The sequence below is a fragment of the Rhinolophus hipposideros genome (assembly GCF_964194185.1).
Source record: "Rhinolophus hipposideros genome assembly, chromosome: 13".
NCBI classification, from domain to species: Eukaryota; Metazoa; Chordata; class Mammalia; order Chiroptera; family Rhinolophidae; genus Rhinolophus; species Rhinolophus hipposideros.
The window spans coordinates 4911272-4935835 of NC_138059.1; the positions used below are offsets into that span (position 1 = coordinate 4911272).

At 47.5% G+C, this 24564-nt stretch overlaps 1 protein-coding gene across 5 annotated transcripts in view; it reads right to left on the reverse strand.

Moving 5' to 3' along the window:
• KHDRBS3 (KH RNA binding domain containing, signal transduction associated 3) overlaps positions 1–12984 on the reverse strand; it is a 153565-nt gene extending 140581 nt beyond the window's left edge. For 3 of the 5 annotated variants that reach the window (XM_081071115.1, XM_081071114.1, XM_081071116.1), the window contains exon 1: positions 12554–12783. In XM_081071115.1, coding sequence (XP_080927241.1) covers positions 12554–12641 — 88 coding nt within the window. In that variant the 5' untranslated portion in view covers positions 12642–12783. Of the gene's footprint in view, positions 1–11524; positions 11636–12553 lie in introns of those variants that run through there. The other 2 variants (XM_081071118.1, XM_081071117.1) reach the window with 2 other exon arrangements.
• Between the last annotated feature and the right edge of the window lie 11580 nt (positions 12985–24564).

Here is a 24564-nt window from a genome sequence, read left to right on the forward strand (position 1 = left end):
TCGCGCAGGCGCCTGGTCTGTTTCAGCATCCAAGGTGACCTTGGCCACAGCCCCGTGCCTCATCAACAGGTGAGGTGCTTCCTCTGAGAATAGGCTCACTCTCTGACAAAACCCATTTCTCACTGCCGCAATGAAGTCCTTTTTTGAGTAAATCAGAGCAATACATCACACTAAAAATATTGTGAGAAAACAAATCTATTCTGAGACACTAAAAGGAGGATAAGTTTGAGATTGTTCACCCAGTCGATCGGTACTGGAGTGGTGCCTCTCAGCTGAGACCACATGGAATGAGTTATGCTGGCCCAGGGCAGGGGCCGTGCTGATGGCAGCACGTGACGGCTCTGTCTTGATCAAGAAAAAGGTAGCCATTTTATCACGACAAGAAAAACACTCTCAGGAGCTTTATGAAATTATTTTTTTCTCAGTATTGCTTTGTATATTGTGCATGTCATGGTTTTAAAGTGCTCTCAACTTGCCAATCAGGACCTCGACAAATAGACAAGTCACAAGAAGTCAATACCTAAAAGATCCACTTAAGAGAAATGAATGGTCTGCAGTAGAAACAGCTAACAGTTGCCATTAAGTCATTCATCCAAATAACTGTGATTGTGTCCCAGGGCGGGAGGCATTGGGGGGCAGAGATAAGGCCTGGTCCCTGCTGCCCAGAAGCTGAGAGCAGGGCAGGGCAGGCAGACTGGCTGTTTCTAAACAGTTCTTTGGGGATGATCATTCGTTTACATATCATCTGGAGCTGCTTTCGGGCTACAACAGTACAGTTGAGTAGAATGTACAGCCCACAAAATAGTTACTATTTGACCTTTCATTTAAAAAAATAAAGGCTGGCCCTCAGCTTAGAGTTTAACACGAAAACAGGGGCCATACAACACAGACAGACATCCAGTCATGTCCCAGCTCTGTGATGAAAGGGCCTAGCAGCGGTGGCACACAGCAGCCCACCTCCTGGTTTCTAAATGCCATTCCATCCTGAAAGAAACCAGGCACCTGGGAAGAAATGGCTGATTCCAGGGCTGGGCAAAGCCAGCGGAGGATGGGCCTGGAACAAAATCCTGTTAGAAAGTAAAAAGAACTCTCAAAGCATACAGTATAAGCGTGCCAAGAGGACCCCAGACCCAGGGTGAAGGGGCTCCCAATGGACAAACCTGGGACACCTTAAGCATCAACTTCTATAATGACAGTAAAGGATTATAACAAATAATTGAATGAAAGAAGAATCCCAGAACTTATACAGACAGGCGGTAGGTAGCAAGAGGGAGGGAGGGAGAGAAGCAGCAGGAAAGAAAGAAAGAAAAAAAAATGAAACTGCTCCTTTTTCAGTAGAATGTCAAACACTAAATGTAGACGAATGACTGAGGTGGAAAATTACCATTTTACAACCATCATGTAATGACTAATTCAGGTTAAGGAATGTTAATGGGTACTAAAATGTGGGGGGGGGAATGTAATGAGGAACAGAGTATTTACATAGTACCAAGGTATCTCCCCACAAAAGTATGAATTTATTACAAAAGGAAAATGGTAACTTTACGGTGGAAATAACCGTCACCCCCTTAACCAAGCGATCAAATGACATCACCAGTCACGGAACAAAGTGACACCGAGGCTGTGTGCCTCCTGATGGAAGCACAGAGGACGACACACTGACTCCTTAGAGGGATTCCTGCCAAAGAGGGAGCGGAACAGAATTTTAGGGAAAACGTCAGACAACCCAAATGGAACGACATTCTACAAAAAACTGGCCTGTGTCGTATTCATAAGTGCATGTCAAGAAAGACAAAGGGGAACAGAGGCAACTCTTCCCAACGAAGAGACTGAAGACACCTGACCACCCAGTGCACTGTGTGCCCTTGAAATGGACCCTACAAAGGACAAGGCTGGAACAACGGGCACGATTAGCAAGCGCACTGTGGGTTAGGTAACACTAGCGAAACAATCATGAGTTTCCCAATTTTGACCCTTGTTGTCTATAATTGCAGTTACGTAAGAGAAGGCTCTTATTCTTAGAAAATAGACATCAAGACATTTAAGCATTTAGGAGTAAGGGGAGATAACACACCCTTCTCTCAAATGAGTCATGGAAACACACACGTGCACAGAGAGAATGGTAGAGCCGATGAGGGAAAATGTTAACAATTGGAGAATCCAGACAAATGGGTATACAGGGGCCCTTAGCTCTGTTCTTTTAGCTCTTCTCTAAGTTTAAACGTTTTCCGAATAAGTATTTTAATAGAAGAAGAAATAAAGGTCTTAAAATGGGAGAGGCGGGGGAGGGGGGAGGCTGGAAAGGGGAAGACAGAAAAACAAATACCACAATACACCATGACAAGTAGGAATATAAAGATGTTACAGAAACATATGGGAGACTGGAATTAACAAACTGGAGGGATGAGAAGTCAGACATCCCTGCCCAAGTCCTTTCCCCGCCTGCAAGGATTTCTGCCTTTAGCTAATTCCTCTTTGAACACACTCAAGACAGCCCTTCCTGGCCCTGAGATAAGCCAGGGGTCATTCTCTGAGCCCCTGAAACCTCGAGGCATCTTCTCTTAGCACACTGTTACAATTGTTCCCTCTGCGTGTTTATCTCCCACACTGGATTACAAACTCCTTGATAAAACCTGACGATGATGACGACACAGGCAACATTTACCCAGGACTTAGCACGTGCCAGGCGCGGCACTAAACTCTCATACGTATCTCATTGGAGCTCCACAAAAACTCCAAAGGGGCTTGTCTTTTATTTACCGTTTTGTGGACATGAAAATGGAGGCTCTGAGGGACGGAACCATATATATCCATGGTCACATTGCAAAGGAGTGGCAGAACTGAGATGTGAACTCAAGTTCACCTGACATGAAAATGTGTGTCCCTAACCACTCTTTTATTTTTTTTTTAGCCAATAGTCAATCTAATTTCAGTATCCTTTTTAGATTACTGTGGCTTGCACATGGTAGGTAAACAAAGGTGAAAGGGAGTTTTCTAAGTATTTTGCTTCTCTTTACATTCACTGATGACACCCAAACTGAAAACAAGGGATGAAGGAGGTCCAAGTTGGTAAGAGAAAGCCAGCTCTAAAAAAAAAAAAAAAAAAATGCCAGCAGATAATATACTACACTGGTAGATAACCAAGAGCTAATGTATGAAATTCAAATGTAAAAGATAACATATGAGGAAGAGAAACATAAATGTGTAATGATCTCATATTAGAGATGACAATTATATTCTATATGGTAAAAACTTATAGTGAAATGAAACAAATATCAATCACAGTCATTTCACCCACGACAACCTAAGAGGCAGGCATTACCACCACATGTAGATAAGGGAACACGGGCTCAGAGAAGTAGCTGGCCCCAAACACACAGTTCAATTTAGCAGTGCAGATACTCAACAAATATGAATTCAATAAACGAATGAAATGAGAGACACCTCAATATAAATGTCTAGAGTCTTACAGACTCGATCCCGTATTCAGCCCTGCTAAAATGAGTACAAACGGAAGCATGGCTCTGTCCACAATTTCTCCCAGGCTTTGTACCTGGTCCTCATCAAGTCCCTTCACCCACCGGAGTCAATGGACAATGGAAGGCAGGAGGAAGCAGGACCATGGTAGCTTTTGTGACTGTCGTTCGCTTCCTCACATAAATCAGAGAACCTGACTTACATGAGGCCTGACAACTAAGTTTGCTAACTCATCCTAGAAAAAGTGCTACATACCTCATTGCTGAATATCACTACGGTCACCTAGTCCACCCATCAAAGACATTGTGGAACTCTTTTTCTGGAATGGCCATCAGAGCTGTCGTCCTATTACCCTTGATGTCCTGAATGTCATCAAAATGTCTTCCTTTCAATATTTCCTTTATCTTCGGGTAAAGAAAGAAGTCACTGGGGTCCAGATCAGGTGGGTAGGGAGGGTGTTCCAATACAGTGATTTGTTTCCTGGCTAAAAACTCCCTCACAGACAGTGCCGTGTGAGCTGGTGCCTTGTCGTGATGCAAAAGCCACCATGAATTGGCGGAAAATTCACGTCGTTTAACTTTTTCACACAGCCTTTTCAGCACTTCCAAATAGAAACTTGGTTAACTGTTTGTCTGGTTGGTACAACTCCATAATGAATGATCCCTCTGATATCAAAAAAGGTTAGTAATAGTGTTGCAACAAGTTCGCCAACTTACTTGTCAGACCGTCATATACCAAGGCAAATAATTGTCAGGATTATAATCTTCCCCAACAAAATAAACAGATTACAACAGCCAGTCGCCAGAAGTCAGACCATCCTAACACTTCCCTTGAGAAAAGTTTTGCAATTCGATGCTTTTGGAATATTTTTTCTTTGGGGCCCAGTCAAGCCTGTCCCGTTAGCTGCATGACCCTGGACAAGTTTTATCTCCCTCTAACCTCCCCCTCTCTATCTGTAGTATGAGAACAACAAAGCAACGTCACAGGGCAGTCACCGTGATGACAGGACGCAAAATGTGAAAAAGAACCTAGCCACAGTGCCCGGCACGCCTTAGACACTCAAGAAATGATGGCTACGAAACCAAAACGAGTCAAGGTTCTCTGCGAATACTCATCAAAGAGCATGCTTCTTAAAAGATCAGAACTCTGAGAACTTAATATCACTGTGTGAAAGTCAAAAGCAATGCAAGCTTGCTGATTGATTGAGACCAGCATTGGTTCAGGAGGAGCTAGCTGGCTAGCAGTGAGGACAGAGGGTGACCTAGCTATGCGGAGCGCCATCTCGTGGACAGAGAGCAGAGTACAAACGGCGCAAATCCTGAAATAGATGAAGGAAAAACCACGAGGATGAAAAGTGCCCCTTCTTCTCTCCCTTATAATTTCTCCATGGGAGCTTGAACCAACAGTGACCCCAAGTGTAAGATTCACATCAAAAAGAGAGATCAGAAAGGGTATTCTAGCAGTAGGGGCTGATTGGTGAAAAATTATGGAAATGTAAAAAAAAAAAAAAAAATTGTGGAAATTTAAAGCTTAGCCATGCAGAGCAAAATACCTCGTGCTTGTGGAGAGAGGCTGCTGGATGTCCAGACATGCGTTAAGACGCGCAGTCGTAAACCTGTTTGTGGAAGCTTCATTTGTGAATGTAAGCTTCAGGTGCTGCATCTTGAACAGCATAATAAAAATCAGTCAGAGCTGCTGCTCATTCTATACACGATATTAACAAAAAAAAGCTTCCTAAAGAATGAGTTTGTCCTTCAATAGTTCCAGGATTGGAAAACCAAAATCATTCTAGTAACGTAAAATTACTCCCAAGAAATGAAAGTCGACGATTTATGTATTAAAGTCTGGAAAGCGACACTAATACACACACGTCTGTCTAAGGCCATTCTGTAAAGGGAGCAGGTAATGTTTATTAAGCACCCAATGTTTACAGACGTACAGTGTGTTAGACTCTGTACTTATCTCACATGTAAAACAACCCTACAAAGGAGGTATAAGGTCCCCAATTTTACAGATGGGGAAACTGAGGCTCTGAGAAATGGAACCATGCACGACTACAGATTAGATAGTTGCCGCTCCCTATCATCACATGGCCCTTTCTGCACCGGCTCGTCACTTGTTAAGTAAGGCCGTTTGCCATGTAAGTGCCATCCACCAGACTTTCATGCTGTGTTTGGTCACCCAGCTTCTTCCCCATTTTGTCATACCACCGCCTGCGCCCCTCTGTGCAGTATGCAGGCTGCCCTGGTCACAGGTCACCTGTCCAATACCAGGCAATTAATTGTAAGAGCTGCATGACAGAGAATTTCCACGAAGTCAAACACAAAAATGCAGCCACCCTGAAAGCTTCCACGTCTACCTACGGCTCACAGGTGCCATGTGCAGTGTCCTGGAGGTGGGCAGGTAAGAGACTGAATCCTGGCTTTCCACTTATTAGCAGTCTGACCTTAGGCAAATTATTTGACCTTCTTGTCCTCAGTTTTCTCACCTGTAAAATAAGGTAAAACGGTTTACTCTTTTAAGACTATTAGAAGAATTGAATGAAATAATCAACATAAAGCATCTAACCCCAAAAACGCTCTTGATACATGGTAACTACTATTATTAGCAATTGCAAGTTAAGTAGTTTATTCAAATACACCTACCACTTCAGAGAGTCAACACCTCTGTCTGTGTTTTGTATGCCCTTACTACTCTTTTTTAAGCCTGTTTTTAGAAGATTGAGAACTGTGAAACATACCATACATTGACTATAAATCCCTGATATCATACTTTCCGCCAATCATTTCTGTGATAACCAGAGCACTAAAATACAAAGAGCTCTGTGCCTCTACGAAGACAGACCTCTATCAGGAATCTGACTTATTAACTTTGTTTACAGCCCATTTTCCTATTTCCTCTTCCTATTTCCTGTTTCCTATTTCCCTATTTCCTCCATTTCCTATTGACCACTGAAATGTACACAGTTAAAATCCCTTGCCCTGAATGCTTGCTCAAGACTGAGAAGTATTGCTGGAAAGCACAGGGAAAAGGCGAGCTTGCATTTCTGGTAAAACGCATTTTCGGGACCTCTTTTAAAAACCCATCATCACCAGTGGAAATTCCTACCCAGCGTCTGCTACAATGGACCTTTTATTCCGAACGAACGGCAGTGTCCATTTCTGTCCTGTGATCTCTTTTCTTAATGTACCCGTCAAAGTGTGGCAGGCTTGGTTGAAAACTTCGGCCTGACTGCTTAGAGCTGCACACCTGAGGGGCAAGTCACCTTCCCCTGAGAGAGCCTGAGAGACCTCATTTGAAAAAGCAAAGGAGGCAGGCGGGGGCCTAAAACCCCCTACCTGGCCAGATCACGGGGTGGGGGCAGGGGGCAGAGATAATGCACAAGATGGACCGGGTGTAGGAGAGGCCCCGAACTTAGTAGCTTTTAGTATAATCATTACCCCCAACACCAAGGAACACTCTACCTGTATTTTTCTGGTAAAAAAAATAAAAATGCAAACCATTCAATCTTCCCTCAGCAGGCATGATGGCAACAAGCCAAAGGGCCTGGCTGGCATCTGCTCTGCCACCTCGATTGCCCCTCTGGCTTTGGGTATCTGCCTGTCACCTGAGATAGCAGACCAAGTCCTTCAGGTAAGAAGGCTTATCTGGCTTGTGACAATGGCCTCTGAATTTCTGAGTTTGATCTGTCATGAGAAATCCCATTAGGAGTTTAGGGAAGGAGAGCTAATTGTATTAGAGTTCACGGGCTTGAGAAGTTCTTCAAGAAAGAACGAAAGTAAATAAACATCTTATTTACAGCAGATCTGACATCAGCTTCTCATTAGCTCCCTGAGAAAGGCCACAACTGTTCCACCGCAGGTAAAGAACATGGGATGTCCTCCCGCTGGTTTAACACTGCATTTCACTCGGAACAAGCTTTCGTTTGTATATTTGGGAGCTGTTAGAGACTTCCGCCCCACCCCCAATCTGAGTGCTCTAACCTGGTAATGAGCTAGGCTCTTTCTGACTGTTGGACTCCAAATACATTTATTCCTCTTCCTTTATGATAATTAAAACATAATACTGAAAGGATGGTGGAAGTCGAAGATCGGAGTTCGAAAGGGCTACATACCAAGAATTATGAGGGGTGAGGAAGACACAAAGAGATGTAAGACCAGGCCCTGCCTCCCAAGAAGCTCTCTCCCAGGGAGGACAGACATCCGAGCACCCCAGAAGGATGGGCACCACATCATCAGAGGGAAAACTGGCCGCTGGGAGACTAGAAACTGGGCAATGGAGCCCATGGCGGGGAGAAAAGTGGTCAGAGGAGCCACCTTATAGAGCAGACATTGGAAGGAGGAAGTATAACACTGGATGATATGAAACTTCTCTTTCAATTCCAGCACAGGCTAGAGAGAAAAGAACACACAGCACACACGAGGCCCGCGTTTTCATTCTCCTTCTGTCATTAACGGGCTGTCCCATCCCAGTCTGACCTTTTAGCCCTCCAAGGGTCAGTATGACGTGAAGAAAGAACAATGGGCTTGAACCTCCACATGGACATTTTATAAGAATGTCACCTTGGTAAGTCACTTTAGCTGTTGGCGTCTCGGTGTCTACAACTAAAAAATTACACTAATTACCTCTACATTTCTGGTCTGTTACCAGTATTGACGTTACAGACATGACCAGGCAGAGAAGCGCCTCGAAAATGTTCCCAGGCTGACTTAGTTAAATCTGAACCATCGAGTAACTAAATATTTCAAAAGGAGAATTGAAGGATAATGAGACATTCCTTAGGAAAGAAAAGGGCGTCTATAAACTTAAAACTCACTCTCTAACACACATGGGCGCACGAGTTTCTCTGGAACAGAGACCATGTTTTCCCCACCCCACCTGAGGACTCAGCCCTCAGCCCTCAGCCCTGAGGTAGGGTCTCTAAACTTGACAACTAATGTCCAGATACCGAAATACTGTAACTCACAGACCACTTTGAATCATAACACACTAAAGAAAATTTAGAAACAGTTTCTCTAAAAATGTGAGCCATCACATCCATTCCCCCACCAAAACCAAAAACTGGTAACACTAAGAAACCCAATTACCATCTAAATAACCACACCCTCCTCTGGCTAAAGCGGAGAATCTCACACTATAGTGTGAAGGTACCCCACCGTAATATAATTCTGCAATTTTCAGTCTCATTCATCTCTCTTACTTTATACATCTGACAACATTCAAGCAAATTAGTACTATTTTCCAAAAGGAGTTCCCCAAAAGGGAAACTTGAAGCCATCAGGTTTTGTTGAACAGAAGTGCACATAGGACAAAGTGACGATTTTATACACTTTCACCCCTCACGTATAACCTGAGTAATGCTAAGAGTCCTAATATTAGAGGAATTGATGTAATATGAGTATTACATTTTAAAATACCAACAACAACAACGACAAAAACTTTATCAATTGGAGACAAATAGACCTTCCTCTTGTAACCGACCACTAAATATAACTTGGCAGTGAACCAGCCACAAATCCATATATTATATCAGATAATTAAAAATACAGGGTTATGTAATCTTATTTAATGGTTACTTGGCTTGTACTGAAAACCATCCAAAGCAATACCAGAGTGCTGGATTAAATTATAATGCGTAAGACATTTCTGAAGATGGTTTTTAGTAGGCGTCAGCATACCCCCTACTAGCAAATATAATATGAAACATGGAACGGTACTTTCATCTCCAATTAACCTCCTTGGCAAGAAACTACAATGTCAATTCACTTACTCCATAAGCACTTGTGTATAGGGGGGCTGGGGGACATACCAAAGCCTATTTTCTTCGATTTCATTTCACATCAAGTAAACATTACCCATTACTTTTGGTAAAGAAACAAAAAGTATTCAATATTTCAGGGGTGGAGGGAAGGAGAACCAGTTATCCTGAGAAAATAAAAATAAAAGTCAGCAACTAATGCCCACCATAAAACTCAAGCCTGGAAACCTATAAAACGCCAACCTATATTAGTGTGGGAGCCTGTGTTGATGTCACACCAGCTCAGGTTCTTATTTACAGATTATTAGAAAAAAAGTAATTCAGCTAGGATGTTGATCGACGTGAACAAATACTTATTTTTTTTAATAGTGGCAACACCTCATTTATAAACTGTTTCATTATCATAATGTGTTGATTACTAAAGTAATACAGTGGTCACAGGAGGGCTTTAATTCAAAAGTGCCTTGTGGCCTGAGCATTAAAATCCTGTAGGCTAAATCTACCACGAACGGTTACTTCTGCAAGGAAGACCTCTGGAGAAACACACGAAGAAACTTTATTTAGAAAATCAAGTCACCCAGAAGCAAGCATATTAATTATCCTGGTTTCTGCAGGGTTTTAAATTAACACGTGCGAAGTGTTTTGTTCCACCTTTCGGGGGAGTCACAGGTAGCAATAACAGACCTGAGTTCAAAGGCAATCCATGTCAGTTGCCCACAGCTTGCGTAGCTGAGTCAAAGCTCTCTCCCCTGAGAAATGGAGACAACTGTGTGAGCCTCCCAAGGATACAAGCATGAGAACAGAACTGGATAGCAGGCGCCTTAAAGAGCCTTGGAAACTTTAAAATACTATGCAGACCTAAGGTACTGTTAGCATTTGGACATGTCACCCATTCCACAACACAATGAAGATTTGCATTGCAGAACCATCATCTCTGTACAAGTTAGCACAGGAATACCAACTCTAGTATCGAGATTCAGAATAACCTCTAAAAAAACACAGTTTCCTTTAGAGGCAAAGAGTCAAAAAATATAGCTAAGAATAAAAACGCTTTCCTCAAGCCAAGAATAAGATGGTTATCAGATTTAAAATCAAAGCTTCCTAATAACCATCCAGATTCAGATTTAAGACACTTTTAGAAATGCACTTGTAATTTTGGAGTTACATAACAGCGTCATTAATATTTTAAACGATAGGACTTTGCATGCTGGATATCAGACTCTGACTTAAGGGAAAAACGTTTCAGTCTGAAATAATCTAACATTAACAAGAGCACATGAGTAGCACTTTTATTCCTTCACATAAGGAAGGAGTGAGAAATGCACTTCTTATAAGAATTACATTTTTGATGGAAAAGTAAGGTAATCAGGTTTAACATCTAAAAAAAACATTAAATAGCAATATTGTCCAATATCTATTTCAAATAACGGGCGGCCATTAACACTAGTAAAAACATAGAAACCAAAAGAACTTTAAATGTATTAGCAACACAATACTATGGCACATACAAAAAAAAATCTGACTTTTAAAATAACTCATTAAACTTTTAGTTAAACTGTTAACTGAGTACAACGTAAGTTTGATTCAGCTTCTCTATGAAGAAAAATTCACTCGATTCCACAGTCCAGAATACTTCTCATGCTACTCATCTCACACAATGTACAAAGAAATTTCTTCCACAGAGATGACAGCCCAGCAGGCAACAAAAGATCTATGTAAATCATAAAGAGCAAGAAGTACAAACCTCACTGTAGGACTGTTCAGAAGAGCATGGGAATAAAATTTAAGAATACATGTCCATTACCTTTCCACAAGCCCGTTTTATTAAAGAAAGCAAGATGAGCTTAAAATTTAAACAAAATGGGAAAGCTCTCTAAACTGATGCCTGCTGAACAATTCAAATATCATGCTTCAATTCTTGGAGACAGTGAGTCTCTCCACCACTATCAGTCTGAGGAACTGGTTGTAACAGGCAAATACCGGAGATTGCTGTTTTAAAATATAGATATCTATGTACAAATAGAATATGTCTGCCTCATTGTTCACTTTCGACAGTGAAAGAGCCAGGGCCAGCACTGAGACCAGCAGACCCGATTCATCTCGGGGACAACAAACTGTCACTGCACAGAGTGAGCCATGCAAAAGGGAACACATCTGACCAGATAATGTTTCTGCCATAACCCAGAAGAAAAGCAGACAAGTGGGCCCCAAACTCATCGTTATCTGCAACATGAATTCCAGACACAGGATGAGAAGAGGACTGCTCCCGGGAAAGAAGACTTCATTTACCTTCCATCCCAGAAGATTATTCAGGAAGCTGGAGGATGAACAAGCCAGTGGACGCTGTCCCAGGCAGGCACGCCTCCATTCGCCCCTGTGTGCCCCTGTCCTGTAATTCCCAGGACTGTTCAAACCCTGAGCTGGCTGGAGTAGTGCTAAAATGGTATGGGCAGCAGACTCCTTGGCCAGTGTTCTGAGCCCTGAGCCAGCCACCAATGAGGGTCGCCCACTCAGCTCTTCCCAAAATGAGGACAGGAGAGCCATAAAGGGGCACTTGTGTCACCTCTTCTCCCCTATGGACCCCTCCGACAGCCAGCCTGCAAGGCTTGGCATGACTTGTTCACCCCCCAGGGAGGGCAGACTGCCCCGCCAGGGCTGCTAGAGGCTGAACATGGAAGAAATACAGACATGAGAGAGGGAACTGGGCTCCCCCACTAGGGCAGCTGGGTCCTGCCCTCCTGGGCTTGGGGTCTGCCCCCAAACCTCCTCCAGGGTCCTCAAACTTCACTAACAGCAGCACCTGTTCCCTCTGCGTCTCCTGCATTTGGTCTCCTCAGACCCTTCCATTTTCATCCAGCTCGTTCTCCAGTTCTTTAGACTAACCACACTACGTTCCAGAGCTGCCTCCCCAATCTTCCCCTCCGATGAGATAATGCAACCCCCGCCCCACAAAGTCCCCAGATGTCCGCTGTCCCCCACCCAGAAGTTTCCCTTGGGTTTCCTCCAGTCCCCAAGGATTGCCTTCAAGTGTCATCCCTACGCCCCAGCCTTCTCCTTCCCAAGTCCCCCACATTCACATCTCTGGCTTTCCCCAGGTGTCCCATGTCTCCCAGGTCCCCACCCCAACGCCCCCCGATTGCTACCTGGGGCCCTCCACGCTCCCCGAGGTCTATTTCCAGCCATGCTCGCGGTTCTGCCTCCCAAGCCCGCCGCATCCCTCCCCGGTGCCCACCCGCCCGTCTCCGAGCCCCCGGCCGCCACTTCCCGGCCCCCAAGGGCCTCGGGCGTCAGTTAACGACGGGCGGCGCGCACCCTCACCTTGGTTCACCAGCCGCAGAGCGTGTGTGAAGGAGGGGTCCAGGGAGTCCTTCTCCGCCATCAGCTCCGGCAGGTACTTCTCCTCCATGCTCGCGGGCCGCCCGGGCCCCGGACGCCGACTCGAGGCGGGCGGGCAGCGCCGGCCCCGCAACCCGCGCCCGCGCCCCAGCGGAACCCGGGCCGGAAGCCGCGGCCGAGCCAAGCCCGGCGGTCGGCCTGGAGGAGGCGGCGCGGGGTGGGACCCGACCGCGCAGCCCGGGTCCCGGGGGGGGAGGGGGCGCCCGCGGAGTGCCCCGCGCTGGCGGCCGCTGCTCCCGGATGCGGCCCCCGCGCCCCCGCACCGGGCAGAGGGGCAGCGCGCCCCGCTGGCCTCACGCAGTCCCGGGCGAACCCCGCCAGCCGCCGCCGCCCCGCTCGCCGCGATCCGCACTCCGCGCGCCGCCCCGCGCTCTGAGCCGCCGCGCCGAGCGCCCGGCCCCGCCCCCGGCGCCCCGCCCCGCCCCCGGCCCGGCCGCCGCGCCTGCGCGCTGAGCCCCCCGCCCTGCGCCCCCCGCGCTCCGCCGCCGCCCGCTGGGGCCGCTCCGGGCTGCGCGGCCGGCCCCCCGGGAGGGCACGTCGGGGCTGCCTCCCGCCTGCCCCGCGCTGTCCTCCGGCCCCGGCGACGCCGGGAGAGCCCCGCGATGCTGTTACAGCCTTGCCAGGGCCAGAGACCCAGAAACTGAGGCCCAGAGAGGTGCAGCGGCCGGCCCAAGGTCACCCAGCGAGCAGCCCCGGCGGGAGGGCGGCGCCGCGGGACCCGCGGGCCAGGGGTCAGGATGCGGGAGAAGACCGCGGGGGGAGCCCAGGCGCGGCCCAGCGCGCTCCGGGGGGGGCAGTCGGGCGCACCGCCCTGCTCCTCCAGGCCCCCAGGACTCGCCTAACTTATTTCGCTTTGCTGTCCCCTCCTGTTTGCAGGGGGGAAACGCAGGCTCGCCGTCCCCGCGGGGCGCCGGGCTGTGAGCGCCTACCCCGGACCCTCGGGGCCGGGGTCGATTACAGAAAAGCGCGTGTCCTTCAGGGCGTCTTTGTCATCCCGACTTGCCATCGGGTTGTCATTCTCTTCCTCCATAGGCGGCTGTGCCTGGATTGGGGACGCCACAGCGCATCCCCTCGCGGGGACAGTCCCTTGGAAGCACGTGGGTGCTGATGTGCTCTGTCCCTCTCCTCCCCCTCTCTCAGGCCGTCTTCAGACTTCCTGAGCTTGTGGAGTAACCATCCCCCAGCAGGCCAAGGACGCTGAGCCTGTCCTGCTCTCCCCTACCAAACCCCCACATCAAGTCCTGGCTTCAATGTCACCTTCCCTGGACAGCCTTCCAAGATTCCCACGGACCCCCCCAGCCAGCAAAGCTGGTCAGGGCTCTATGCACCCAGGAGGGCTGGTAAGCCCTCACTTGCAGAAAGCTGTCATTCTGTTTTCATCAGACCATGGGCCTCTCAGGGCAGGGCTGGAATTTTATTTTGCAGGGAGGATCCTCAGCACCTGTGCTTTTGGGGCAGGTATGGGGGCACCAGAAATGTGTACTGAAAGAATAAGCCAGTGGCATGCCACTCCTCTGGCCAGCTGCGGGGGGCTGAGCCTTCCACCCAGACCCCTAGGCAACCCAATGATGCAAATAGAGACCACTCTTCAACCAAAGATGCTGAGAGTGGAGATCAAGGAGCTCTAAGCTGCTCTGAGTCCCAGTCCCCAGTACCCAACTGCCCTCACTCTCAGACACCCCAGGCCTTGCTCCACCCCTAGACTGACCTGGCTCCCACCTAAGGTGCCATCTCAGAGTCCCCAGTAAGAATTTTCTCTCTGTCTGTCTTTGGTCTAAATGTGCAAGAGGCAGTCAAATTGGAAAGTTAAATGTGTGGCCTCTGGGACAGACAGTCTGAAGGTGAAATCATGGCTCTGCTGCTCACTAGCTGTGTATCTTGGGCAAATTACTTTTCTGTGCCTCGGTTTCCTCATCTGAAAGTGGGGATGATAGTAGAACCCATTTCATAAGAGAATCGTGAAAATTGAACACATCAACGCACAATGAAACCCCCCAAACAGTCTCTAGCACGTTGTAAATGCTTGGCGGTCTTTGTTGGGTTCTTCCCCTCCCACCCCTCCCCACCCCCCGCCCCCGCATGTCTGCTTTCTCTGGAACCTCTCCTTCCCCTGGGTTGTAGCTTTCCGAGCACTTAGCAAAACCTACCCCTTGGGGTCCTCGCTGCTGGACAGTCTGCGTTGCCCCGGTGGACTGAGGAAGGGCCTGGGACAGCAATGTGGATGGCTGCAGTTCCAGCTACTCTCTGACTCCCTGTACGACCTCAGCTATTTAACCCGTCTGAGCTTTGGAGACACATCTTCAAAACCAGCGTTATGCCAGCAGTCCTGGAGGGCAGTTGGAAGGATTTGTGGGGAGACGTTTTCTCCTGTCACTTCAGAATGGAATGCATATATCTCTGGCTTATCTGCCTACATCACAGGACTTACATTCTCGGATTTGAGTTTCTGACAGCACTTTGTAAAGAGAGGAACAGAGGACAGTGTCTGGGGCGTGGAGGAGCCCCAGGAGACGAGAATGGGGACCACATGCTCAGCTGCACCCCTCTCCACTTGACCTTACACTCTCCTTTCCATTCGGACCTGCGGTCCCAGTGACAGTCCAAACCTTGAGTAATCGTGGTTTTAATTAAGCATTTACTAAGTGCCAGGCATGATGCCAGGGGCTTTCATTCACGATTTTCAGTTTCCTCCACACCTTGTAGGGAAGGTATTATCCGTCACCACTTACCGATGAGGAAACCGAGGCTCAGAGCAGTGAGATACTTGACGTAAGGCCCACAGCTGTCAGCAAGGGATCTCAGGCCCACGGACTCGCCTCCTGAGTTCTGCCCTCCCAGGTAGCAATCTGTGACACTGGTGACTGGCTCCATCCCCCGCCTTCATCTAAATAGTTGGCAGAGACGTCTCGCCAACAGCTGGGGAGGAGGGCTGTGCACCAGGACGCCAACAGCAAAGGCACTGAATCTTCTGCTCTCCCCTCCTTCTCACAGAACCTTCCAAGAGGGCAGGTACCCAGCACCGTGAGCGCCCATGTGGGCCCCCCAGGGAGGAAGGAGATGAATGTCTTTGTGAGATGCTGAGGCAATGTCCCCACCCACCAACCTGGCTAAGCTGCTGGCTGGGGGGCACCTCCACGCCTTCCTGTAGACTCTCTGATCTTCATGCCATGGCCATCCTGGGAGCCTTTTGAAGATGAGCAAATCGGGTTGGGGAAAGGTGGTCATTTTCCTACAAGCAGCACTCCCACTCAGCTCTTCTGACTTCCAGACCAGAGGCACGTACCAGTACTCACTGAGCACACAACTACGTGCAGGGGCTGCCCTGGGTACGTACGAGGGGCGAGCCATGGACAAAACAGGCTTCTTCACAGCCACTCCTGCCCAGGGCCACTGGGCCACTGCACGGTTTGCACCTGCCCTGGATGGGAGGTCCTCAGCTGCAATAAGAAAGTGGCTGTCCTTCCTCCTGAGAACCACAGGTCAGGGATTCAACTCAAACCCCAGAGGCAGAGGACACTTCCCAAAGCAACCTCACTCGGTGTCACGCAGCTCTCTCAGGAACCATTCTGCTGCACAGCAAGTCCCTCAGCACCAGCCCAGTACCACCATGACACTGTCTGTCAGAATCCCCACCTGTCTCCTCTCACCACCCACCCAGCTTGGAAGAGAGGACAAACTCTTCCCTTCCCCCCTCCGCCTTCGTGACACTAACTACAGTAGGTCAGACCCTCCTGCAAAAACTCAGTGTCATCAGAATATACCAACGTGGAGCGGGGGGTGTCTCTGAGGCAGTTGTCATGTCTGTACAAATTGCTGCTCACATTACAAGCTTCCTATGCCTTTTGTTTAGAAAGGAGAGCCCCACCCCAGTTACCCCAGACCCTGCAGTGTCATGGGGGGTGAAGTGCCAATCTGACTGGACCCAGGGCCAGAGAGACCCCTGCTCGGCCCCCGGTTCTCCTACTTCCTAGCTATGTGACCTTGAGTCAGCGACTTGATGTTTCTGAGCATGGGGAGAGAAAATACCTGCCTCCCACAATCATTGCCAGGTTTAAACTGAAGCGTTGAGCTCATCACCAGCACCAAATGACTGCATTTAAAGCTTCCCCCTCCCCCCTCTGGGCGCCACACATCGTGTGCGCTCCTTTTCACACTTAGCACAACAGGGTCCGGGCGCTGTGGAGCCCACTGCCTCCAGAAGGTTCTCAGAGCCTGGTCACCTCCACCGCCCCAGTGCCCAGCCAGGCAGTCTGTTAACAGCAAGCACTCAGATCTCGTTCAAGTCCATTTCTCCCAAACGGCTGTCCCCCAATAGCACTGCTTCCCAGGTACCAGAGACAAATGAGTTTGTCATGTAAGACAAGCACAAAAAGATGGCACAGCCTGACCTGGAAATTAGTCATTTCTGTGTCAGGGAGAAAGACACCAAGAGGTTCCCGCTGACGCCCGGCTCCAGTCAGTGACAGCAGGAAATGCCTGTTCCAACCTTGAGTCTCACTGGAGAGGCTCACCACGGGGAAGAGGACGCAGAGAAACGCTTCAAAGTTGGGAGCCTTCACTGAGGACCAGTTGGTCTGTCAGTAGTTCTCTTCTGTTCCACTCAACCAACCTCCGAACGCCTCCTGCATTGAACATATGGAAGGAAATACAGCTGGGAGGAAGCACGGAGATCAGCTCGCTCCCAAGTCACTAGTTTTCAGAGGTGAAGAAACTGAAACTTAAGTGACCCAAAGGTAGTAACTGTATAATTGCACGTGTGTGTGTGCCCACGTGGGCGCACGCACACACACTCCTCCCATGTCTAAGGATGGATGGAAGCCGACCTTTCAGCCCAGTCACTCACATCCCTGAAGGCACCTATCCTGTCTCTGCATCCATGTTCCCTACAAGTTTGTTCCCTCGTCTCGTTATTCAGGCTGGAAACTCCAGGCCTTCTAGCCAACTCCTCTTTCACCAAGACGGGAGCCATCCCGCACTAGCAGCTAATAAAACCATAGCTATTGCGCATGCACCCCCATGTGGCCACGTGTGGAAATGCATGCCCCCAAAAGTTCATGTTGAACCTGACTGCTAACCGCTTGGGTGGGACCTGGGTGCCACCAAAAGAGAATCTCAATTACGATTTCAACACCTTCCCCGGAAAGAGGATCATGAAGTATGATCTTAGGTGAGAGAGAATGAAAAAGGTAGAAGGTGAATAAAAGGGGGAAAGGGAGAATGGGAGGGAGGGAGGAAAATACAAAGAGAACAAAAGAAAAGGAAGAGAAAGAAAAATACAGATAGAGTAGGAAGACAGAGCAAGAGGATAAGGAAAGCCTAAAGAAGGGGGCTGCTTCTCTATGCTAAGCCTTTCTCTATTTCAAAGACAAACACTCAAGATAACAGTAATGGAAAATAATAAGAATTGATAGGCCCATGGTTGGCTGGTCACGCTGCAGCAATCATGTGGGTACAGGTAAGCCAGAGAGGATGGGGGACAGGGAACCCAGAATTGACCCCATGACTTGGGAATGCTTCCAGAACCTAAATCTTCTTGGATCTCTATTTCTGAGCTTGTAAAAGGATAGCTAACAGCAGTTGTTCTCTTCCTATTTTATTGAGGAAAGGCTGAAAAGTGCTCTGAGTTCCCAGATGTAACCATCATTGAAATGTGTTTTATGATTTTCCTATATGCAGCAGCCCTCCATCCTCTGCTTCCCAGACTAAAAGGTGATATGCGACGCGGGGCTGCCAAAAGACTTGATGTATTTCCACAATGCATCAAGTTGTCGTGACCTCTGGTGCTTTGTAAGACGCTGTGATTTGAAAGGAGCTGTTGCAATGTAAAACATGATTGCCACAGCAGTAGGGAGGTCCATGCCCATCTCCTCACCCCGTCATTCTTGTCAGTATGCACGGAGGCACGAAACAAATCCGCCCACACGAGCAGCATGCTTTACAATAAAACTGCACATGTCTGAGTTTGGCAGAACGGTCACAAACAAAATAGTTTGGGACGTGTCACATTACCTTAGTGTCCAAACAGCTACCCAGGGGGGTGATGGCATTTTTAGAGTCCACTGCAAATGTAAACACATCCAGGTCACATATAAAAATGCCAGCTTGTGTTTTTCCGGAGTTAGACAATGAAGAGATCATCTTAACAGAAACGGCTATGAAGGAAGCATGGACCTGAAGTTGTGTGCTCACGTACAGTGAGTTACCTGAGGAAACATTTCTTCTCCAAACAAAAGGAACTTTTGTCGGTAACCCATCTGTGGTCTTCCTAAGTGTCTCCCTGGATTTCCCTCTTTGGGTTCTGTATAACACGGCACCAGCCTTCCCACAACCTGAGCCCTCAGCACTATCCTGTCTGGATTTATGCTGGGCCACATATCACACCTCACAGTCCCGTGCTTGCTGTTGATGGGGACGGGATAGAGTTCCAGGGACACTCAGGTATTCTTGATGGACGGGATCCAGCCACGGATGGCAGCTGGTACGTGGGAAAGTTCCCGCTTCCTCTGTCAAATCGTATCCTTTAAACCAATTATCTCCCAGTCGTCCAAGCCACACTCTGCTGGTAACAGGTCTGCAAGGCACTGACACACACAAATGATTGGTGCTCAGTTCTCAGATCGGTGTTAAGTTTCCTCGGAACACGTGCTGCCTGAAGCACAAGCTAAAGCGCCAAATAGCTGTGGGCCTGCCGCTGATCGGCTGGGTGCTTTCTGCAAAGCGGCCTCTTCGGCCTTTCTCTCCCCACCTGTAGGATGAAGGCAACACCACTCCCCACAAACGAGTCGTTTAAGAGCCCCATGAGATAAACAGACGTCAAACATGAAGCCCAGAGCCCACAGAATGGGTGGGGCAGCCACAGACCACAGGCATGTGTGAGCTACCTGTGTGATGTTAAATTTTCTAGTAGCCACATTAACAAGGTGAAAAGAGACAGGTGAAGTTCATGTTAGTAAGATTGCTTATGTAACCCTATAAATCCAGAATAGTACGTCGACCTCTCATCAATAACTTAAAAATATTAATAACAGAGTTTACATTCCCCCCCCTCTCTCTTTAATACGAAGTCTTTGAAAACTGATATGTGTATTTGGCACCCACAGCCCATCTCAATCCGGATGCCAAAACTTCAACGGTTCAAGTAAAATGTGGCCCTACCCAAATTATAAAACGACAAAGTTGCATCTAATGGATAAAAAGCTTACACTGCTTCCATTTTTTAGATTTAAATGAATTGATTAAAATTAAATACATTAAAATGGTTCTTCACTAGTGCTAGCCCCAATTCAAGTGCCCACTAGCCACCTGGGACTAGTGGCTATGCTATGGGGCAGTACAGTGTCAGAAGAAGACATCTGGGGACATAGAATAGAAAACCCAGCTGTCGATGACTTCCCAAAGAGTTGTCTCCTGGTCCTACCCCACATGGAGTCCAAAACAGGCTGCCCAGGGCTGGTGCAGTGGCTACAAGATGTCACCAGAGTGACAGGCTCCTTCAATCTTGCTGCTTCACCAACCTTAGAGTGACAGGAAAGGTTCTGCCCATTCCACACTGGGCATCCGACCTCACTCCAGGTAGAAAGGAGTCAGAGAAAGGTGAGAGGGGAGCGGTTGAAGGGGAAATGCTCATCACTGGCTTGTTCTGCTCAACTCTGAGGGAGTTTGCTTGGAAGCCCCATCTAATGGCTTCTGCTTAAGTGTCATGGAGCAGAGCTGAATCGTACACGGTCACCCTTCTCTGCACCGGGCAGAGCCCCCTTCTTCTTACAGGCATAAAAGATGTTTCTTTGGGTTCAGCTACAGCCTGGAGATCTTTCTTGGGACGCTGACTTCCATTGTCTGGTCCCCTTACTCTGTCCCTGCTCATCATGGTGCAGGAACAGATGTACTACCAAGGTCAACATCACCCGTCACAGTGACAACCTTGTTTGTTCTTGGAGAGTGGCTTAAAGTCTAAGCCTCCCTTTCATCATACAATGGGGCAATCACAGCGACACTTGCTAGGTCATTTGTGAGGATGAACTGAGCTAATGCATGCAGACTCAAAGAAAAGGCTCAAAAACTTTTTATTCTGAGTTTTCTTTTCTCATGCTGGAGTGCTTGTTGTGTTTTCTTTTGTCCACCCTATCTGTTAATACGTTGCTCAGAATCCTGTCAGGAAACAAATGGTGCACTGAAAAGGAGTCATGACAGGGTTTCATGAAGGGGCTATTTACATGGTATGTGTGAGGCAAAGGGAAACAAAAGGAACGGAAGCAGTCTGGGGCAAGAGTGGGAAGGCTTGCCAGTCTGAAGAGGCAAGGGGCAGAGCAGGCCCAGAACCTGCCCGAGACGAAGGGTAGGGGAAGACTTGCAACAGCAGCTGTGGCTGCAGGTACAGAACGCAGCCCCTGCCAAGCAGCGGTGTGACACAGAGCGAGCCATACACTAAACACCTTGACTATTCCACCCTCCCATCTCCATCTCCATGGGCTGAGTCCAAACAGAAGCCAGAGGTTAGGGAAGCCCAATTGATGTGATTCCTATAGGTCAACCTCCCAGGGTAGAGAACGGTATTGAACGGGATGGGGAGAGGGTCCAGGGGGCGATAGAAGAATGACCAAACCCCTTTGCAATGCACTAGAGTAAAGGATTTCACCTTAAATGTGTGAAGCAGACCTACTGGATTTCCACTGTGGTTAATTCTGTTTTCTGTGTAGGGTGTCTGGGATCCCCGTTCAGGTTACGTGTACGTATGGCTTCTGGTTCGGAGTCTGGTCCATCATGTTGACTCCACAAGTTCTGGAGTCACTTACTCAGGATTGCACATCAGGCTTCTGCCACTCACTAGCCAGTGACCCAGCACAAGCTAAGAGGGCACCCTGAAGCACGCTTTCTAATCTGTATCGCGGGAGGACCCATGCTTGTCTCACTGCCTAGTTGCAACCGTCTGAAATGCCACACGTTCCCTATGCCTTTGCTACTCTGTGGAAGCTGAAGACACAGCAGCTGAGAGCGCAGGTTCTAGAGACCTCAGATCTGCCATTTTAAACCCCATGTCCTTGGACTAGGTCCTCAACTGTTTAGTGTCTCAGAATTCTCATCCACAAAACGGAGGAAAATTGTCCCCACCACACAAGGCTGTTGTGAGAATTAAATGATCTGTTCCATGAAACGTGATCAGAACCCTGTGCGGCACTTACCAACCGCCTGTTATAAGTAAAGCATCGAGATGCACACTGTGTGCTCCCTCCATCATGAACGAACTCCCGGCCTCATCCTTCCAGCAACAGAAGCACAAGAAAGATCAGCACCAGAGCGTGGACAGCGCCCTCGCAGGCCTGAGACCAGGGAGGGCGGAACGTCTTCCTTTACTCTGCAAAGGTAGTAACAGAGGCGATTGTTTTGGGCATCTAAACAGGAACAAAATCTATAACAAGGCTTATGAATGGTGGATCCCTGTCCCCAGGAAAAGGAATATCAGCACAGAAGCCATCACCCCACGCTTCTGTCCAGGAAATACCTGGACTTAGTTCATGTATAGGGCTGCTAAGTACAATAGTTAAGATCATAACGTAATCTAAAAAGCCAGCTTCTCTCTAGCTGTGTGACCTTGGGCTAGTTACTCAACCACTCTGAGCCTCAGTTTCCTCACTTGTAAAAATGGGATTATAACCTGAAATCTATGTAACTTTACTAACAATTATCACCCCAATAAACTTTAATTTAAAAAAAAAAATGGGATTATATAGTAGCACCTACATCGTTGAGTTGTTATGAGGATGAAATTAGTTAATATTTGAAAGTACTTAGAACAGGGCCAGACATATAGCAGGTATTTTATATATGTTTCTTGAATAAATAGAATCATCTCGGTCCCATAAATAAATTCTGACCAGTCGATTTCCTCAGTGTTGGGTACTGGTCTGAGACATTGTCTTCCCTTGGGACTGAGAGCAAATCGAAACTGTGTTTATCTGTCCATGAAAAAAAAGATAGAAAATGCTTAAGTCAGCAAAATCGAGAGGTCCATTCACGGACACAAGTCATTGAGCTCCTCTGTTCAGTATGCTACGGCCTAAGAATGATTATTTTTTCCCCTTTTGAACAAAAGAAAGCTCTGCCAATACTTCCCCATCACCAACAACAGAACTAGCAGATGGAAAATGAAATCCTTACTCCTTCCCTTACTAGCTTGTATGTGTGACTTGGTCAAGTCATTTCCCCTTTCTTAGAGCCTCCATTTTCTCATCTGTGAAATGGGGACAATAATTTCTACGGAAAATATCCCTTCAGGCACACAATAGTTACTTAGTAAATGGAAGTGGTTTCTTTCTATGTTTTGTCTTTGAAAGTCTATGGACAACGAGGAAGTCTGGGAGATAACCTTGGAAGGCTGAATTTCACAGACAGCATCGGTTACTTAAGCTTTAAGGAATTTGAAACCAATGTGCAACAGTTTGTCTTTTTGTTTTTGGGTTTTTTTTTTAACTGAGTAATACACAGTGATGCTTCTTGCCTGTGCTAATCAGAAGGAGGCTCTGTTGTTTCACTTTGAAGGAAAGAAGGAGGGAGACCTCAGAAGCGTGATGGAAAGAACATAGACTTTGGAACCAGCTTTTCAACTCCAAGCTGTGTGATAGTCTTCAGCAAATGACTTAAATGTTGTCTTTTCTTTCTTTCTTTTTTAATATTAAAGTGTTTTTAATTTCTGAAGAGTCAAGACCACTGACTTAAGTTCTCTTAGCCTCAGGTTCCTCAACTGTAGATACCTACCTTTCAGAAATATTGAGATGGATTAGTATTACATACGTAAATTGGCTGGCACACTCGGTAGGGGCTCAGTAAATGGTAACTGTTACAGTAAGTTGATGTCCGTCTTCAAATAAAATTAAGCTTCTCAGCAAATCAAACAAAAAAACCACACACACAGAAATTGCCTCTTTCGCCGATGGTTTATTTTCTAGATTTCCTAAAATGTAAGGAAGGACAGAATATTATGCCTCAAGAAATAATGCCACTTCTGCTGAAGAAGCTAAGTTGTAATGACACGAGGACAATTCACGTCAAGGAAAGTCTATGCAGATGCTTAATGCTAAGAAGTTGCATCTCAAGAGATCTTTAAAATTAACTGAGAATCTGAGGCTGTGTGGGCACCGGCTGTGTTACACACTGAACAGTTTCTCCAAGATGTCAATTTTGCTTTTATAACAGAACCCTCGGATTAGCCTAAGAGCCCTTATTACAAATGAATCTCTGAGTAAAGGATTATTGTGGCCTTATTTTGCATGTGCGTCTTTGACTTTCATAAAATAGTTGTCTAGTGTCTTCCAAACAGCTTTAATTTTCTTCTTCTTCCTGCAGCCCCGGGTCTCATTCTCCTTCAGTGTTCTCTCTCATTGAGCAACCTCTCCATTATTCCACAGACCTGGATACCACCGCCCTCTCCTGCCCCACCGTGACTCTGCCAGAACTCCTATTGATTTCCGTCCTAAATATCTCAAAGCCCGCACTTCTCTCTCCCTTCCGTGTCTTCTCCACAGTCTTATGCCCTCTGGCCTCCCTCTTGTCCACGGTCTGCACTGCACCCAGACTCATCTCAAACGACGCATGCCTGCTCCTTTCTTCCTCGCTGGGAACCTGTCCATGGTCTCCACTGCCACTGGTTCAGAGCAAGGCTAAAATCCTTCATCCAGCCAACAAGACCAGTTCCATTGGGCCCTGCCCACTTTGCCAGTCACTTCTCACTCCAGCCAAACTGATCTTGGGGTTTGGGGAAATGTACCATAAATTCACTGAATGGGTGCTCCATAACCTTCAATGGTCCCTTTTGCTCTAGCATCGAAGTTTAGCATTCCTCTGACTCAGACTACTAACCCCTTTACTCATTTTTTTGTCTTTTTGTTTGTTTGTTTTTCCACCCCTTTTCTATCATTTCCTCTCCTCCTCTTTGCACT